A 21,272-nucleotide genomic window follows, 5' to 3' on the forward strand; every position below is an offset into this window, starting at 1 on the left:
TTTTGTCACGTTAGGAGAGCAATTTACCAACTTATCTATTTTGCGTCTTGACAGTTCGCGTGAGTGATATTTTAGTGACTTGTGTGACATATAGACTGACCGGAACAAACGCAAACGTCCACCCTCTGGGGGACAAACAACACATTTGCATTCAAACAAAGTAGTTTGTTGATCATAGTGCAATTATCCCGTTTGACTTGTGTCTGTTCTCAATATGACTAACATATATATGTACTCATTTCTCCCAAATAGGTAAAGCTATTGAAACTCATTTTGGCTATGAGCTCGAGGTCCATGGGAATAAACGCTCATAATTATGTCCTGCGGATCGATGACCCTGGTGTCACTCAAAATTATCCCGTCAGGAAATGCTATTTCGTATACATGTACTCAATTGTCTAACCGGCACGGTTGGCCTAGTGGTAAGGCGTCCGCCCCGTGATCGGGAGGTCGTGGGTTCAAACCCCGGCCGGGTCATACCTAAGACTTTAAAATTGGCAATCTAGTGGCTGCTCCGCCTGGCGTCTGGCATCATGGGGTTAGTGCTAGGATTGGTTGGTCCGGTGTCAAAATAATGTGACTGGGTGAGACATGAAGCCTGTGCTGCGACTTCTGTCTTGTGTGTGGCGCACGTTCTATGTCAAAGCAGCACCGCCCTGATATGGCCCTTCGTGGTCGGCTGGGCGTTAAGCAAACAAACAAACAAACTCAATTGTCTCCAGTAAGGACACAGTTATTTTCTCCGAAATTAAGGCCCCAGTTTGTGGTGATTGATATTGATTTGCTCTGTAGTTTGATGATCCTAGTGCCAACATTATCCCGTCAGGCATGGTTTAAATGTTTTCGTTTGCACCCACTTTTCTCCAAAACTGATAAAACTGGTGACACCACTATTCGGAAGCATGCTCATCGGAGTCGATGCCGAGAAGCTCTGAACTTTGGTGACCCTAGGTACCATATTATCCGGCCAGGAAGGGTTTTAATATATGCTCACTTTACACCCGTTAGGGTCTATATGTTCTATCAGCCCCAGATACTTTACTTGATATTTGCTTTCGGTCCAGCCGACTCTTTTGAGCCATATCAGGACCAATCAGCCCGAGATGTCTTATCATTTCGATGAAGAAGACTTTAAATAATAAAACAACAACCACAGCACGAGATGATAAACGGAAAGTATTAGGATCCTTATGGTCACTTGTTAATTATTATTTTGTTACCCCTTTATCACATGCCGGCTATTGATACATGCCATATCATTATTTTTGTTATCAAAACGAATACGTTGTGTGTGTGTGTGTATTGTTAGGAAAACTCCAATCTTTTAGATTAGTTAACAATGTATCAAGAAAAATCACATATTTGAGCGAGTTTCTAGGTGACCGTCTTCGTGATTAGGGACCTAATGTACATCCTATATGATCTTCCATGAATGGGTTCGGTTGCTATTTGAATTTTCTGTAAAAGGGGTCGCTCAGATAATCGTCAAAATGTAACTGACAAGTCCAGTGGCTAACGAAGGAAAGCACCGATCACCATCAAGACTAAATCACTACCAGATGTCAGTAGGAATGTTGGTAACTGATCCACTGACCGCTATCATGTTTCACTACTCGCGTACAGAACTGACTGGGCTTGCTAATAAGCAAGCGTTAGTTTGTAACACATTCCCTGGCCCGTCCCAAGAGAACATGAAAGATATATATTTATGCTACACGGAAGCGTTCTGCTTTAAGCAGACTACATGTATAGACCGAAACAGTTCAAAATAATGATACTGGATTCAGACTTCAACATTATTGTTTTCATATTAGGCCTACGAAAAATGACTTACATAACTTATTTTATACTCGTTAAGAGAAATAATACATGCATCGAGGGACATTGCTTTTATTCTAGGCTACATCTCTTATGGAGGCATCTTACACACTCTCTCTCTTTCTTCACCCTCCCATCTCTCTCTCCTTCTCTCCCCCTCTATCTTTCTAATATTGACAACACCCCTCATATGATCACTCAACCTCTCCCCATCGCCCTCTGTCTCTCACCTTCTTACACACACTCTCTCTTTTCCCAACTCTCCTCTCTCTCCGTCTCTCTCTCTCTTCAATAATGACACCCTCCACTCTCGAATCTCCAAACATTCGGTTAAACGTGATTAACTGGTATCGTACCCCTATGACAGCTAATATTCCATATTCTCTGCATTCTCTGCTTGTTGCATTACGTTAAAGGTTTTAATGCTCTTTTTTTTCAAGCCACATTTCACGTCAACCAACTTTTATCAAGACGTTATTCAAAGCGTCATTGTAGAAATGACATTCGGAAATATTAGGGGAATCTCTGTCATAACATTTTTTTCTATTTGTTTCCTATCAGGCATTTTTTCTTTTAATCACAAGTAATATGATACAGACACACAAAGAGAGACACCTATAGTGACAGCCGCTCTATCATGCTAGGACTGGTGTCAGTATACTGTGAATATATGAGGATGTCAATCAATCAATCAATATGAGGCTTAAATCGCGCGTATTCCGTGGGTACAGTTCTAAGCGCAGGGATTTATTTATTTTATTTTTATTTTATGCAATTTATATCGCGCACATATTCAAGGCGCAGGGATTTATTTATGCCGTGTGAGATGGAATTTTTATTACACAATACATCACGCATTCACATCGGCCAGCAGATCGCAGCCATTTCGGCGCATATCCTACTTTTCACGGCCTATTATTCCAAGTCACACGGGTATTTTGGTGGACATTTTTATCTATGCCTATACAATTTTGCCAGGAAAGACCCTTTTGTCAATCGTGGGATCTTTAACGTGCACACCCCAATGTAGTGTACACGAAGGGACCTCGGTTTTTCGTCTCATCCGAAAGACTAGCACTTGAACCCACCACCTAGGTTAGGAAAGGGTGGAGAAAATTGCTAACGCCCTGACCCAGGGTCGAACTCGCAACCTCTCGCTTCCGAGCGCAACTGCGTTACCACTCGGCCACCCAGTCCGATGTAACCCTCTGCGACTTCAATCTCAGTGTGGCAGTACATTAATCTGCTGACCATAAACAAGGAATGCGTCCAGCTGTCTCTCTAGCTCTCCAGTAGGTTTCTCAGCGGGTTACCTGCTTGACGACGTGCTAATTGATGGCACGCGAACCGTGTAATGTATAGCCACTGCGCGAGTCGAACCGCTCTACGACTAGCTGCTCCTCTCCACGCCCCCCCCCCCCCCCACCACCCCCACCGCCAGCCCCACGCATCCCTCTCTCTCGCCCTGCCTCTCTTCCCCCGTTCCTCTCTCCCCCCCCCCCTCCCTCTCTCCCCCCTCCCTCTCTCTCCCCCTCCTTCTTTCTCCCCCCCCTCTCTCTTTACCCTTAATTGTCAATCCGTTTTTCATTGCTAAATTCATACGAATAAATAAAAGCTTGATGTTTAGCAAGAATCACCTCTGATTTGTTATTTGCATTGTCACTGAAGACTAGACCGTCAGTGAAACTTAACAGTTCGCCACCTGTTTACCTCTTTTTATATTTTAATCCAGACAGCATTATCCACCACCACCCATTATATAAACATTCTATTTTGTGTAGTCCCGATATCAATGTTGCAAACCTTTTGATGCAGCTTTTAATAATATAAGAGATTTGATTTATACGTATTCCCTGTTTCACTCAATGAATATATATATATATTCCCTAAAATATCCAGGTAATATACATATTTCCTGGAATTTGGAGGCCATTTTTAGACGTATTCCCTGACTTATATTTAGCATCAAAAGGAGATACTTTGATGGAGTGAAAAATCTCTCTCTCTCTCTCTCTCTCTCTCTCTCTCTCTCTCTCTCTCTCTCTCTCTCTCTCTCTCTCTCTCTCTTATGCTTACAAATATAACAACAATCGCATAACAATAGAATTTACAACACAATATTACACTGTTTGCACCAATGAAGTGAGAAAAAATGACTTTTGTATTGGCAAAATCAACAAGCCGTAATAACTCTAGTTGGCGAGATATATTTTGTTTGTTTGTTTGTTTGTTTGCTTAACGCCCAGCCGACCACGAAGGGCCATATCAGGGCGGTGCTGCTTTGACATTTAACGTGCGCCACACACAAGACAGAAGTCGCAGCACAGGCTTCATGTCTCACCCAGTCACATTATTCTGACACCGGACCAACCAGTCCTAGCACTAACCCCATAATGCCAGACGCCAGGCGGAGCAGCCACTAGATTGCCAATTTTAAAGTCTTAGGTATGACCCGGCCGGGGTTCGAACCCACGACCTCCCGCTCACTGGGCGGACGCCTTACCACTAGGCCACCGTGTTGCGGTTTGGCGGGATATAGTGATCCTTACATTCGTTCGAAAAAAAGACCAATAAAGCTACCCTTTCAAACCATGTTCTGAGTTTTTTTGCTTATTTGCTATTGTGTTTGGTTGTAATATGTTATATAGAATTGTGCATGTGAAGTGATATTATATTTTTTAAATATGGAAAAAGTGAAAGCTGATTGAAAATTTATGGACAGATTAATAGATGAAAATGGCTCTCAATAACGACGCAAAAAGGAATTTTACAGGAGCAAGTGAGATTTTACAATAACGTGTTTGATAAAAATGGGAATTTTGTTGAGGAGGATGCTGAAAGTAAAGTTCTTAATTTAAATATTCCTCAGTTAAATGACGAACGAAAATATGGTTTGGAAACTGATTTTACCGTGTTAGAAATCGGCAGGGCGCTGTCTTTATTAAAAAATGGTTCGTCACCAGGTTTAGACGGATTGACTACAAGTTTCATGAAAAAATTTTGGCCTAAAGTAAAAATGATGGTGGTTAATTCCCTTCAAAGTGCATTTAGAGTCGGTGAATTGTCAGATACTCAGAAAAGAGCAGTTATCACGTTGATCCATAAGGATAAAGATTTGCCGAGAGATAGCCTTAAGAATTGGAAACCCTATATCTGTAACCAATACAGATTATAAAATGCTGGCAACATGTTTATCGCAGCGCGTATCTGGTGTTATTTCTGACCTCGTGTCAGAAGATCAGACAGGATGTATTAAGGGAAGAAAGGCAAGTAACTTGATTAGATTAATTGATGATGTCATTAATTACGCTAATGAAAGAAATCAAGCAGGTATATTACTTGCCCTTGACTACGCCCGAGCCTACGATTCCATCTCAAAAGACTATGTGGTCTGGTCCTTTAAAAAATTTGGTTTTGGCGAAAAATTTGTTAAATGGATTAAAGTTTTAAGAGAAGTTAAAAGGGCAATAACCAACCTGGCTCTTCCACGGTCTCAAATAGCATTACATATTGGTTTAATGACAAACACCACGAGCTGCATAAATTATATGGGTTGGATTTCGGAAGAAATAAGTGTAGAATTATTAGCAATACAAATCCGAAGTCACCCCAATATTAAAGGATTTGCCTTACCAGATGTAGGTTTTGCAGAACAAACATCGCGTATCTTGAAACTGGCTATGTACGCCGATGACATAACTGTTTTACTTCAAGATAAAAACGACATGGAAACGGTTTTGAAAATTATTGATGATTTTTCCAATATATCTCGCTTAAAATTAAATAAAAGTAAAACGGAAGCAATGTGGTAGGGATCGCGTAAAAACTGTCAAGAGAAATATTGCGATATTAAATGGAATACCCAGGTTAAAATCATGGGAATTAGTCAGTTTTAAAAATGACATCCCGGCCTCTGAAATTATGGAAAATTGGTCCAAAAAGACTTGAAAAAGTTGAACAAATCATTTGCAGATGGTCAAGAAGAAATTTAAGTATAAGCGGCAAATTATGTATTATTAAGTCCTTCTTAGTTTCACAATTTGTTTACGTTATGCAGGCGCTTCTTGCCCCTGTTAAAGTTCTCGATAAGTTGAATACTATTTTGTTCAGGTTTCTCTGGAAAAGGAAGTATTCAAATACAAAAGCCTTTGAAAAAGTTAAACGAAATGTATTGTGTAATGTGGTGGAAGAAGGTGGTATTAACATGATAAACGTCCACGATATGCAGACTTCTTTTTTACTGACATGGGCAGCAAAACTTCAACAACAAAAACATGAACCGTGGACAACGATTCCGTTAAGTCTTTATCAGGTATTGGGAAGAAATTTACTTTGTTTTAAAGCCACAACACTACTAAAACCAAGGTATTGAATGCATTCGATCAAACTTTTAGACAGAAGTTCTCTTAGAATGAATCCATAATAAAGCATTGATTTATGAGAGAGAAGATCGCTTTGGCGATCAATGTTTGTGGAACAATATAAAAGTGGTTTATAAAAATAAAAGCTTATATTTATAAAAATGGATAGAAGCGCATTTAGATATGGTGAAAGATATTTGGGTTAACGGAGATATGATTCCTTTTAACCAGCTGTGCACAAAGAAAGGATACAGTCCCTCTAGATTTTTTGAGTACGGCGCAGTGAAGACTTCTGTGCGAGCGCTTGCACTTCGCAAAAACACAGCCAGCCCGCGAGCAGGCGAACACAATAATGACCTTGACACACGGAACCCTGTGATCATTAACCCCTCCGCGAGAAAGATTCGCATGCTGATAGTCCAGTCTAAAGCGAGCGAGCCTTGCGCTGCTACATTTTGGTTACATAAATATCAGGTTAAACTAGATCACAGTCATTGGCTGTTAGCAAGCAAATGTACAAAAGAAGAAAGATTGCGATTATTACAATGAAAAATATTACATAATATTTATCCCACGAATATATTATTAAATAAAATGAAAATTAGAGAAACAAAATTATGTACATTTTGTAAACACATTGATTATGTTGAACACTTTTTTTGTCAATGTGAGAAGTTGACGAGCTTTTGGGAAAATGTTGTCCATTATATTTTTAGAAATACAGGATCAAATGTGCACCTCTCAGAACACGATGTCTTGTTTGGTTATCAACCTAGTAATATATGCCAAAATAATAAGGTACTTAATCACATTATTTTGATTGCAAAAATGTGTATTAGTAAATATTAGTATGGTGATAGATACGATTTGAATAGTATCATTATTGGAAAATAAAATGTACATTAGAAGATTGTGAGTAATGTATAAGTCGAGATGAGATGAAGTGATATATGACGTTTGTGAATATTATGAGGGGGGTGGGAGGGAGCGGATGGACGAGAATAAGAAAAACAAAAAAAGAAAAAAAAAGGAGAAAAAAAAAGTAACCATCTATGGCTCCTCAATTGCTTTTTGTATAAACAACCATGCAAACCACACAAAAAAAACCAACAAAAAAAGAAACCGGTTTTCTCCAATTTAAAAAAAAACCAAAAAAACAAGTCGCGTAAGGCGAAATTACTACATTTTAGTCAAGCTGTGGAACTCACAGAATGAAACTGAACGCACTGCATTTTTTCACAGTGACCGTAGTCCGCCGCTCGCGCAAAACCCAGTGAAACTGACGAGACTGTTTAGCGCGGTGATGGTTTCGCTGTGCTGCATAGCACGCTTTTCTGTACCTCTCTTCGTTTTAACTTTCTGAGCGTGTTTTTAATCCAAACATATCATATCTATATGTTTTTGGAATCAGGAACCGACAAGAAATAAGATGAAATTGTTTTTTTAATCGATTTCGGAAATTTGATTTTGATCAGAATTTTTTATATTTTTAATTTTGAGAGCTTGTTTTTAATCCGAATATAACATATTTATATGTTTTTGGAATCAGAAAATAATGAAGAATAAGATGAACGTAAATTTGGATTGTTTTATAAAAAAATAATTATTTACAATTTTCAGATTTGTAATGACCAAAGTCATTAATACATTTTTAAGCCACCAAGCTTAAATACAAAACCGAAGTCCGACCTTTGTCGAAGATTGCTTGGCCAAAATTTCAATCAATTTGATTCAAAAATGAGGGTGTGACAGTGCCGCTTCAACTTTTACAAAAAGCCGGATATGACGTCATCAAAGACATTTATCAAAAAAAATCAAAAAAAATCCGGGGATATCATACCCAGGAACTCTCATGTCAAATTTCATAAAGATCGGTCCAGTAGTTTACTCTGAATCGCTCTACACACGCGCACGCACACCGGCACAGACAAAACTTGACTAAATGTAAAAAGAGAGAGAGAGAGAGAGAGAGAGAGAGAGAGAGAGAGAGAGAGAGAGAGAGAGAGAGAGAGAGAGAGAGAGAGAGAGAGAGAGAGAGAGATGATAATGATGATGATGGAACTTTATTTTTCAAGGATAGAGGTTTAAGGTGACGCCTTTTCTTACAACCGGTCCTTACTTCTAATACAAATGTCTAATAAATGATAAACAAGTAAAGCAACATGACAAATAAACAAAGTAAACGAACGAACCAGCAAACAATCGACAAGTAAGCAAACAAGCAAATAAACATAAACAACAAAATGACAAAGTAAGGAACATACAAATCAAAAGCAAAACATGCAACATACTAATTGAGGTTATGTATGTAAAGTGATCGACGGTTAAAGTTCCATCCTCACCTATTCACACTTTACTGACACTATACACAACCATCAGTGTGTATAGGAAACAGGTACTTAACGCCTTCGTCCGTACGGGTTACACACTGTGTATAGCCAAACGGTACCTAATGTGGATTTCGTACGTACAGAAGTCACACAGATCCGTCTGCGTATGACCGGTACCTAAGGTGCTCCTCGTCCGTATGTGTGTGTGTGTGTGAGTGTGTGTGTGTGTGCATGACATCGACAGTGTAATGTACGTATGTATGCATGCATGGTGATGTGTGTCTGCATATGTGTCTGGTTGGTTTTTATTTTATTTTTACCGTGCCGTGCCAAGATGAAATCCTTTTGCAAAATTGGTGAATAAATATCTTGTATCTTGTTCCAACTTGGAAAAGAGAGCCAGTCACGATCATATAATCGTAGGGAATCAATAGTTGCTTTGTTTATTAACTTTCAAGTGCTTTTAAAAGTTTGATTTTTGTCATTGTTATTGTTGCATATGTGCGTGCGTACGTGCGCGCGCGCCTGTCAGTGTGGAAGAGTGTGGGGTAAGTGTATCCAATTCCGACCGACTTCGGGGATACCTAAATCCGACCGACTTTCCAAGTCACTAATGATGAGGTTCACACGTCATCCCAACAGAAAGAATGCCATTCTTACAAGGGCCATTCATGAACGGTTGATGACGTGACGTCACGAACCAATCGTTTCGTCACGAGAGTTAATTGCGTCATCTGCACCGCGGTGCGAAATGTGCCTTCGCCATACGTTTCTTGCAAAGGGTGAGATAATTAATTTTGATGAACAGAGTTGTGTTTCTTTTACATGGATGTTAATAAGTGTTTTTGGAAGAATAATGTTATGGTTCTGACTAAATCTCATTGTACTTTTTAATCGAAAAGGGGAAAATCTTATCGGTCGTGATTAGATACCCAGTTTTTGAGAGAGTATTTAAATCCGACAACAACGCAGATAATACAAAACGCTGCACAAAATCCCAGTAAAACCATTCATTGTTTACGTTTATGACTTGAAAAAAGCATATGAACAAGGAAACATATCAGATGATGTATTATCTAGCTGTGTGTATGTGTGTGCGGCCGAGCGTTGCGCGCACGTGTTCGTTTGTGTGTGTGTGTGTGTGTGCGTGCGTGCATGCGTGCGTGTGTGTGTGTAAGCGTGCGCGCGAGCATTGTGCGCACGTGTTCGTTTGTGTTAGCTTATGTGTGTGTGTGTGTGTGTGTGTGTGTGTGTGTGTGTGTGTGTGTGTGTGTGAGGATGCGTGAGTGTTGATGCGTGCGTACTTGCATGTGTGCGTGCGAGAGGGGTTGGGTTTTCTTATGTGTGCAGAGTAGTTGTAGAAAATGCAAGACATTAAGGTTCAGTCTGTAGTGGATATACTGGGACAGCGTCCATGTACTATGCCACAGTTCAGTCTGTAGTGGATATACTGGGACTGCGTCCAGGTACTATGCCACAGTTCAGTCAGTAGTGGATATACTAGGACTGCGTTAAGGTACTCTGCCACAGTCTTTGATGACGTCATTTCCGTTTTTGTGATAGTTGAGGCGGACCTGTTAAGTAATCTTTGACTAAGTCGGGACTTTGATATTGCATTTGAGCCAGGTAGCTTGAAAATAAGTGAATTAGTTCGCTCATTAAAATTGTCATCGAAAACGAATATTTCATTACAGATTCAAACACTACTGCATTGTACTTCTTATCTTCTCCTGATTTAAAATATATATATACATATGTTATGTTTACTTTAAAAACGCGTTCAGAATTAAAGAAAACAGGTTGAGTATGCTTCGCGGAGATGTGTGATCCGTGACGGTTTTCGGGTATGGTTAGCCGAGTCTATCTGAATTTAGTCTCGCCGATCGGACTGGTTTTTTTTTTTAGTTTATCCTTCAATTTGATGCCTATAGATTGACTACATGTTTTTATATCGCTTTACGCGACTTGTTTTACATTTCGTCAAGTTATGAAATGTATTATAAAATTTGGTACATAACATTCTAAAAATTGCAAATAACAATAACACTTTTGATTACAGATTCAAAAGTTATTGCATTGTATCCTTTGGATTTCCTGGATCCCAATGTATAAACAGATATGTCATGCTTAGTGTGAAAATCTGCTCAAATGAGAAAAATCGCCCGTTTTGTTCATATGCTTCGCGGAGGCAACCCGTCTCGGTCTTCTGGTTTCGGCTAGCCAAATCTCACTAGCATTGTTAATGACTCGTCCCTGATTCCAATGTTGATCTTTTAGTTTCAAACCAACTTAATGTTTTATTATCGCTTCACATGACTTGTTCTGTATATTTTTTTTCGCTGTCATGATGTCACCATTTAGAGGGTAGGGTTACATTTTCAGGTATTTATTCCCCAAGAATATGCAAAAAAAATTCCAAACTCGTTTTTGGCTCACGTAAGTGTAGCCTATGCGATCGTAACTTTGTCTGTCTGTGCGTGCGTGCGTATGTATGTATGTATGTATGTATGTATGTATGTATGTATGTATGTATGTATGTATGTATGTATGTATGTCTGTGGTAGAAACTTTAACATTTGAAGACGTCATATTACATTGACGTCACATTATGACGTACGAGGGTTAGACGTCACGCGATGGAATTACTGAAAGTCTCGGTGATTGTTATTTTGAGCGGGCCGAGACTATTTGGCAGTCGTGTCCATGTAAGTAGCAGACAGACAGATCTAGATCTAGTGTCTCGCTTTCTTGCACAGTTTCACCTATGCTCTTTCTCTCTGTGTGTGTGTGTGTGTGTTTGTGTGTGTGTGTGTGTGTGCGAGTGATTGTGTGTATGTGTGTGTCCGTACGTGTGCGTGTGCGTGTGCGTGTGCGTGTGTGTGTGTGTATGTGTGACGGAGTGATTGAGTTTGTGTTACTGTTTGTCGATTTCTTACGTGAGCCTTGAAGGCTTCGCCTCTTGTTTTCTATTGGTCAATGATTCTACTTTTTTTTTCAAGTGAGAAATGGAGTGCAATTAACATTGTTACTTTTGAAGGTATGCTCATGACGTGCATCACAGCGAAATAGCAGTTCAGAAGAACGGAATTCCCATAATTAGTCCTTATTTGCTGCTTTTTTCACTGAGCTCGGAAATGATATTTTGCTTGCATTGTTATTGCTTAATTTATTAAAGCCTCTGGACAATATTCTTTGAATAAATCGTTACCCAATTCTGTTTACGTCTATCCCTTTGTTTGATAGAGTACTGTAACAAGCTATCACATTATGTCGACAAGAATGCGTCTCCATACAAGTTTTTGTCTTGATTCCATCCAGGAGGATGTAAGGCTTTAATAAAAACACTATTTCAAAGATCTCTGTCAAGATTGATTTTGTTGAAAAAAAAGGAAGTCTGTGATTGAAGATTGTGAAACCTGCCTCCAGTACAAAGGACTTAACATTTCTTACATACTGCTTGACTAAAATGTTTGTGGAGAAAAGTGCAGTACACCTATGGGTTTTTCTCTGTATTTCTTATTTCCCCTATAAGAGTCCTGTAATAGTACAAAAGGTGACCCAGTACAAATCGCCAGTGCGTAAATAGGTCATTTTAAGCCGACGACTTGCGTGCACCCGAAATGGGTTTTTCCTCTTTCTCTTAGCAAGACTTTGGTGCCAAGCGGTTAATCGCTTGCACCTGTGGCACTGGCCCCGGCCTGACCGGACCTGAACAGGGCAAGCTGACCACGAGAGGCAGTTGCTCTGGGCCCCAAACCCACCTTGCTCTTGGACTCTCTGTCGGTGCACATGCAGTGCTGAGGTCAGCTAGACCGACCCAGACAGCGGACTGACCGCAGCGCGGTCTTTGTTCTAGTACTCCACCCCCCCCCCCCCTCTTTCCGCCCCTCCCCAAGATAAAGGACCGAAATGGCTGAACTTGCAACTCCCCTAGTTGTACGGTACAGAGTGACAAACATTTGAGTTTTGGAATATTCCTACCCTTTCTAATGACGTTTTAATCATCTCGCTTTCGGATGCAACGCATTCTTTCTCCCCTTCCTTTAGGTTGCTAAGAATGGAGTTAATGTTTTCTGCCTCTACACACATACGTACACATGCACGCACACCCTCTCTCTCTCTCTCTCTCTCTCTCTCTCTCTCTCTCTCTCTCTCTCTCTCTCTCTCTCTCTCTCTCTCTCTCTCTCTCTCTCTCTCTCTCTCGCTCCTTTCTTTTGTTCTGTACCCTTTTACTTGATATTCCTTTTATCCATATATTCGATACATGTATTTTCACGTTAATCATATAATACTGATGATGTACGAAGAGAGTAAACCGAGTGTGTACAAGAGGGGATACAGTACGGATAGCCCGTGTCTTGAGCAGAGAAAGTAGGTCAATTTAAGCTGACCACTTTGGTGCAGCCAGATCGGAGTTGCGCTCTATTCCTTAGCAAAACTCCGGTACCGAGCGATTTAATTGCTTTCACATGTGTTGATAAGGCGAGCGGGGCTGGCCCTGGGAAACCGAGCTGACCACGGAGGGGCATTTGTTCTAGTCCTCCCCTCCCCCTCCCGCAACTGGACTTTACACTCCCCCCCCCCCCCCACGTAGCTGTAGCAAATGATTTGAGTTGAAGATTTTAGAGTCTTCTTTGCCCCGCCTTTCTTGTAATGTTTTGATTACATTGTTTTTGGATACAACAAATAACGTCCCTTTTTGTGTTAGGACCATCTTTGTTAAGTTTGACGATCAGTTTTTAGGAAGGTTTTTATGAAGAGGGGCGTGTTCTTTTTACCCTCTCTTTCGTCTGCTGATTATTGGGCTTGACGTGTTCTGCTGCTATGTTCCGCCCAAACACGTACTCTCTCTCTCCCTATGTTATTTTGCCATTCTTGTTTTCGGTGTCCCTTTTTGTTCGTATATTCAATATATGTATTCAGTAGAATGTAGGCGTTATGTTAATCATATATGTGGCGTATGCGAATGTATAAAGACAGATGAAACCGGGGTGTGCCGATGTTTTTGTTATGGCAGTGACCGTTGTTGCTTTGAGCACGCAGCATTTTTGTGGGGTTTTTATGGGCATGGATTTGCTGTTTGATATGGACGTCTAACGTACGTTTTGTATACTAAAGGAGGAATATTGTTGTGTGTAACCTGATTGCTCAGTCTTTAAGTGTAACTGGAAGTTTTGCAGTTCGTCTGCGTTTTGGTCTACCTACAAGTGTTTGGTATCTACAGATGCGTTGTAAGCTTGGTCGTTTGATGACATATGTATGTACATCGTTTTTCATGTGTGTTTTCTTAATAGAAGAGCTTTTGTGCATATTTGAGGAGTTTAGCTTCAAGTGATAAGGAGGCTGGCAGCAGGCCCATTCTGATTGGTCTTGCTAGGGTGACGTAGGAGGAAACCCCGTTAGCTATAAAAGACCCCTGTCCCCGTGAGGTCGAGAGGAGTTGCATCGAGCTGGGTTAAAGGTGCGGGAATCTTTCCTTATGCTTGGTGCTTCTCCTCAGAGTTGCGTGTGGTCTTGATGGTATGTGTGCCTTAGTGCCTGACCTGACAGACCACGTCCTCGATACGCAACTCTTGTCCCACTGGCAATAGTGAACAGTGCGCGCTGTTTCCTCGGTTATCACAAGGCTTATTAGGGTAGTGCGCGCTACTCTAAGGTTACCTACCAACAAGCAGTGATCGAGTGGCGTCACTCGATTTTTGTCCAGGCCCCGAACCCCTGCCCGATTTTGCATCCAGATTAGGACTTAGGTTTTGTTTTCAAAGAGTCAGTTGAGTCGCCAGGGTACCTACGGGTCATGCCCGATTTTCCAGCAGTTTAAAGACTCAGATTTTATTTATTAGCGTAGTGTTCAGGCAGTATTAAAGCCAACCTAGACTCTTTTTAGATATATTTTCTATGGAAGAACCCACGTATGTTTTCTTTTGATGTTTTTGTTTGAATACAATTGGAAATCCTATTACACTCTTGTTGACTTTGTATTTTGTTCGTCTGTTCGTCTGGTGCGTGTGCTTTGAATTCCATCCTGACAAATGTCCTTTAACTCTTCTCACGCCATGTAATTTTACACTCTTCCTATACCTGTAAACCAAGCATTTTTGGGGAAATTGGTAATTTAACCACCTACCGAATTAAAAAAATCATTAAAAAAAAAGTTTTCATTGCATTGCCCTCAAATTTTTTGTGAGAATGACAAAATGAATGTACAAGACATTGATGCTCGAAATTGGGTAGCAGAAGACGACACGGTCACACAGCGAAAATAAAAAGGTTGAAACTTACAGAACTCGTAACCTGTCACAATCGTAAGCACTGATTTTCGGATCTCCGATCACTTCGTCGTCTTCTTCATCGGAATCAGACTCTGGCTCTGGTGCTTGCAACACTCTGATCGCATGTGCAGTTTCCTCATCGATTCGGCGACCTCTTCCAAAGAAACTCCTTCAAAAGCATCGTCGTCGCTGTCATTATTGCCTAACAACTCTGCCCAAAAAGCGCCCATTACGTCTCTACACCACAAATCGCCACAAACGAATCTTCTTTTGTAGTTTTCACATCGAAAACAAGCACGCTCCCGCAATTTGAAGGAAGATGGCGGAAGTTAAAACGTTCTTATTCAGTACGCATGCGTTGTACTAGAGGTCAGTATGCAAATGAGCCAGTTTACGACATACATTTTCTCGGCGGTAGCTACCGACGGTGGTGCAGTGGTATAGACACAAAGGCTGGCGGACGCTACCGCCGGTGGCATGAAGAGAGTTAAGACCGCACGCACAGTAACACCTTAGACGCAGACAGTTTCCGTGAAGCTACCACCGCTCGGCTTTACATCTTTACAAACATTGACTTTCTTTCTTTCTTTCTTTATTTGGTGTTTAACGTCGTTTTCAACCAAGAAGGTTATATCGCGACGATAAACATTGACTATATTCTATACAAGAAACACTTAACAAGGGTAAAAAGGAGAAACAGAATCCGTTAGTCGCCTCTTACGACATGCTGGGGAGCATCGGGCAAATTCTTTCTCCTCCCAACCAATATGGGACTCCCCCTAACCCGCGGGGGGTGGTTTTCACTGTATGTGCAGCAATTTCAACTCACAAGGGGCAGTGAGGAATTGTTGGCATGTTACCAAGAGAAGGGATGGTCTTATCCCATGTAAAACCTGACCTGATCTGAGATGCTGATCCAAACCATTTTCACAAGAAGGAGTGAGCCTTTAAAGTCATCTTCCCATGCTTAATGCTGTATGTGGGCATACGTGCCTTGTCGAAAGTATTTCAGATGAGTTTACTCAAGTTACATACTGGGATACACACACCCTGCAACCACAGGAACATAGGCTTAGTGGTGAAGGAATCGTGTGCAAAGGAGAATAACCACGTTTTATCTCTAACTCAAGGGGAAGAAAAGGCAGTTGCTTCCCTTAAAAGTGACTTTGAGCGAACCTTGAATTTTTATGTTTTTGTTGTTGCTGCAGCCTCAACACGACCCCCACACACCTTACGCGTAGCGTATATCGCTATCTCAATCTTTGGACCACAAAAAACACGTAGTGGAAGTCTACTGTTCGGAAATGTCGGATTACAACATAACAAAACAGTTGCAGGTTTTGTCAGCATCAGTTTCTGCATTTTCATGTGTAATTGTTCTTTTTATTACAAAACACAAACTGAAATGTATTATGCTTCTGATGATTTTTGACAATCTGTGGTGAATATAACACCTATATTTGGATGGTTTGCAACTTTCATATTTCTGCTTGATTTAAAGCAGTTGAGACACTTTGCCTTCAAGTGAAATTAAGACCAGGAGACATATATACAAGAAAGCTAAATCAAAACTGATGTTGCCGTCTGGGCAGGTAGCTTTTGACCTTGGCTGATCATCGAACGCAGAAGAAGAAGAAGACCTTAGCTGATTCATTTTGCCGAGTTGTGATTGGCTATGTCCGCCTCACTTACTTTTTTTTAGCTAACCTACCACCAGGACAATAATAAAATTAAATATTAGGCATGGGAATTGAAAAAAGTAAAAAAGGCTGAACATTTTGAAGTAATAGCAATCGACAGTAACAGCCTGCAGACAGAGGACAAAATGCTGCTTGCGTTACACAGTCACGTGCAATGTCTGGTTTCCTGTCCTCTTCAACTTCCACACCACCACAAACAAAACTCTCACCATGCGCATACACACTTGTTGCAGGGATGTCTTCAGCTGCAGAACTGCTGGTCTCGGTCACAGCTGGGAATGCCTCAGTCTTGAAGTCCTGCCCCGCATTGCATGTACACTCCTCTTTGCACTTGTCGGAGACCTCCATCACTGGCCTTGCTCCACCCTCCCCCACACCGTCTTTTTCACGCTTGATATCATTAGAACATGTACCCCAATCTTGTTCTAAAAATGAAGCTGTGTCTGCAATGGTTCCAAAATCAATTGGGATTTCTGCTGCCCCTTGTTTCTGCCTAACAACTTCACTGTAAGCACTGGACGATGTTGGTCTTTCAGCTGCCTCTTGTTTTAGTCTAACAACGTCCCTGTAAGCACTGGACAATGTTGGTATTTCAGCTGCCTCTTGTTTCAGCCAAACAATGTTGCTGTCAGCACTGGACGATGTTATTTCAGCTGCCTCTTGTTTCAGCCAAACAACGTTGCTGTCAGCACTGGACGATGTTGGTATTTCTGATGAACGCTCCATCTGCACGTTGACTGTTTTGTCTGTCTTGAAATCTTCACCTGCTGGTGCTGTAACAGAAAATGCAAAAATCTTTTGTAAGTCTCGTGATGAAAATGTTTACATACCTTTTCTGAAGGCAAGTAAGACAGCATTCCTGAAAGATAGAAATTCACAACTCCCAAAGAAAAGAAGAGACGTTCAGGAAAGACAGAAAAAGATGTCACTTTAAAGGCACACAACTTCTCAGGAAAACAATTCGGATTTGGTCGGTCTTTGCATGGAATACGACCATCTGTCCACTTGGTCACATACCAGAAATGAACAGCGTGGGTAATCCCTGTACATAGTGGACATTAGCTGATGAATTAAATCAAATGTTGTAAATGCAACCACTGGCTTCTCAAGAAATTATTTATACATTGGAACCCCCCTTTTAAGACAAAAATCTGAGAAAATCAGGTTTTCACTGTACAGCAATTTCAACTCACCCGGGGCAGTGAGGAATTGTTGGCATGTTACCAAGTGAAGGGATGGTCTTATCCCATGTAAAGCCTGGCCTGATCTGAGATGCTGATCCAAACCATTTTCACAAGAAGGAGCGAGCCTTTAAAGTCATCTTCCCATGCTTAATGCTGTATGTGGGCATACGTGCCTTGTTGAAAGTATTTCAGATGAGTTTACTCAAGTTACATACTGGGATACACACACCCTGCGACAACAGGAACATAGGCTTAGTGGTTAAGAAATTATGTGCAAAGGGGAATAACCACGTTTTATCTCTTACTCAAGAGGAAGAAAAGGCAGTTGCTTCCCTTAAAAGTGACTCATGTGTAATTGTTCTTTTTATTACAAAACACAAACTGAAATGTATTATGCTTCTGATGATTTTTGACAATCTGTGGGGAATATAACACCTATATTTGGATGGTTTGCAACTTTCATATTTCTGCTTGATTTAAAGCAGTTGAGAGACTTTGCCTTCAAGTGAAATTAAGACCAGGAGACATATATACAAGAAAGCTAAATCAAAACTGATGTTGCTGTCTGGGCAGGTAGCTTTTGACCTTGGCTGATCATCGAACGCAAAAGAAAAAGAAGACCTTAGCCAATCACAACTCAGAAAAATGAATCAGCTATGTCCACCTCACTTACTTTTTAAGCTAACCTACCACAAGGACAAGGATAAAATTAAATATTAGGCATGGGAATGGAAAAAAAGTAAAAAAGGCTTAACATTTTGAAGAAATAGCAATCGAAGACGCTTTGCATCAAGTTACAGGCGCGGGGGTCCGGGTCTCCAAAAAAACACCATTATTTGGTGTCATCTGAGCTCCGAGTTTACCATTAAATTCAGTTGTTTTGCCTCCCCCATTTATTTTTGTGGTGGACACTTTTGCCTTTTTCGCGGACAATTCCCATGACTGAAATTTGTTGTGAACAATTGCAGTGTTCAACTCCGTGCAAAAAAAGTCAATGAAACTAGATAATTTTCTACATGCAGGCATAAAAACTGAAAAAAAAAAAAATACTGAAAAAAAAATTTGAAGGCGCGTAGCGCCAGGTTTTGCAGGCGCAAAGCGCCAAGACTTCAAGGGGGGTCCGGGGGCATGCCCCCCCCGGAAATTTATTTTTTCAAGGGTGCAAACTGGGGCTATCTGAGCCTTAAAATTGGATTCAAACATGGCCCCAAAACTATTTTACTATAACTATGACTAGGGAAAAAAAAAAGAAAAAAAAAAAAGGAAAAATACGAAGAGAAAAAAAAACGGTTTATTTTTTTCAAAAATACGAAAAATACGGAGAATTTTCATGCCTGTACATGCCCAAAGAGACCTGTGCAAGGAAATGCGAGAAGCATTGTCCTTTTAACTCATAGTTTAGGGGTTGAAAAGAAACATTGTCCTATTAACTCATAGTGTAGGGGTAGAAAAGAAACTTTATGGCCCTTCTTTTTTAACATACCAAAATATTTTACGTGTCAAAAGTCATAAAACAGTCGTTCTCTTGGAAACCTAGCTTACTGCTGTAAATCGAATATTTTTTACATCTAAAACCTGTATCAAGTAGTCAATAACTGAATGTACATGATCACTCATCACTGTTCACACACACAACATCACGTTACACACTCACTGCTTGGAGTTGTCTCCATCACCATACTGTAAGTACTGGACGATGTTGGTATTTCTGTTGGACGCTCCATCTGTACGCACACCGCTTTCTCTCTCTTGAAATCTTCACCTGCTGGTGCTGAAACAGAAAATTCATAAATCTGTTTGAAGTCTTCCCTTCATCGTGAGAACATGTTTACAGACCTTTTCTGAACGTATGAAAGAGAACATTCCTAAAAGATCAAAATTATTAACTCTAAAAAGACAGAATGATTCTCTTCCTGAAAGAGAAGAAGATATGTTCACGAAAGACAGAAAGAGATGACACTTAGCGGCACATTCCTTCTTGTGTAAACATATCTCAGATGTGGCCAGGCCTCCGCATGGAATAAGACAATCTCTCCACTTGGTCACATACCAGAAATGAACAGCCTGGGTATTCCCTGTGCAAAGTGGACATTTGATGATGAATTAATTTTGAAAATGGAACCACTGGTTTCTCAAGAAATTATTTCCCATGGGGTATCATTTTAGTTTCCGAGCCTTGGTATTTAAAGATTTTTGAACAGCTAAAAAAGGTAAAGTGAATTATGACAACATAATTATACACATACTTAGATAATTGCACAACACGTTCCATTAAAGCGCATTTTCAGAAAAAAACCACTGCAGGGTTTCATCAGTTTTCACCCTTACGTACACAACCTTCCATCACACTACAGGCTGATGACTCTTCAACAACACGGTGCTCCATCTTTTACACACACAATATCACGTTACACACTCACCGCTTGGAGTTGTCTCCATCACACTACAGGCTTATGACTCTTCGACAACATGGTTCTCCATCTTTGACACACACAATATCACGTTACACACTCACCGCTCTCCATCTTTGACACACACTGAATATCACATTACACACTCACCGCTTGGAGCTGCCCCTTGTTTCTGCCTAACAACTTCACTGTAAGCACTGGACGATGTTGGTATTTCAGCTGCCTCTAGTTTCAGCCAAACAACGTTGCTGTCAGCACTGGATGATGTTGTTATTTCAGCTGCCTCTTGTTTCAGCCAAACAACGTTGCTGTCAGCACTGGACGATGTTGGTATTTCAGCTGCCTCTAGTTTCAGCCAAACAACGTTGCTGTCAGCACTGGACAATGTTGGTATTTCAGCTGCCTCTTGTTTCAGCCAAACAACGTTGCTGTCAGCACTGGACAATGTTGGTATTTCTGATGAACGCTCCATCTGCATGTTGACTGTTTTGTCTGTCTTGAAATCTTCACCTGCTGGTGCTGTAACAGAAAATGCAAAAATCTTTTGTAAGTCTTGTGATGAGGCCAAAAAAAAAAATAGGTGTGGTTACGGTAACATAGCCAAAAAAAATAGGGTAGGTAGGTAGGCAGGCAATCACTTTTTTTTTTTTTTAACTTTTTTTTCTAATGTGTACAAATTAAACCTACTTGACAGGGAAATAAGTGTGCGACACGGGCGCTTTCGCTTTCATTGCGTTTTTTGCACTCGTTTTTTGTTTTGTTTGACAAATGTAATAAAAAGTTATAGGATCGGCCCCTAAAAATAGGGTAGGTCGGGTTACCGTAACCACACCTATTTTTTTTTTAGGCCTGAAAATGTTTACATACCTTTAAGAACTGTAGAACTCTCTGAAGAAAAATATTCGTCACCCACTCCGCACTGTGCATGAACTCTTCAACAAGCCAATCTGACAACACAAGAGTCGGAGAAATAGGAAGTTATCTCACTTATTCCCACAAAAAGCATTGGCAGTAGAAAGTATCTCATCCTTTTAAAACGTTACAAATAATACACTATTTCTGAAAACTTACCATGGTTCAGGGAAAGAAGGTACAATTTATGAAACAGATTTGGATAATAGACCCTATCGGTATTCCAAGCTATCGTAATCTCTCGCAAACTTCAGAGCATAGCAAAGCATGCGGTACAGCGATCT

At 40.6% G+C, this 21,272-nt stretch overlaps 1 protein-coding gene across 1 annotated transcript; it reads right to left on the reverse strand.

Annotated features, from left to right (window-relative positions):
* Nucleotides 1-14,840: 14,840 nt before the first annotated feature.
* Nucleotides 14,841-20,586, reverse strand: LOC138951396 (mucin-22-like). The gene is made up of 4 exons (XM_070323007.1): nucleotides 20,227-20,586; nucleotides 19,320-19,436; nucleotides 16,691-17,254; nucleotides 14,841-14,992 (listed from the first exon to the last, which is right to left on the reverse strand). The coding sequence occupies exons 1-4, from the start codon at nucleotides 20,552-20,554 to the stop codon at nucleotides 14,841-14,843; spliced, it is 1,161 nt and encodes a 386-aa protein (XP_070179108.1). The 5' UTR covers nucleotides 20,555-20,586.
* Nucleotides 20,587-21,272: the final 686 nt, after the last annotated feature.

This window comes from Littorina saxatilis, linkage group LG16 (assembly GCF_037325665.1).
Source record: "Littorina saxatilis isolate snail1 linkage group LG16, US_GU_Lsax_2.0, whole genome shotgun sequence".
NCBI lineage: Eukaryota > Metazoa > Mollusca > Gastropoda > Littorinimorpha > Littorinidae > Littorina > Littorina saxatilis.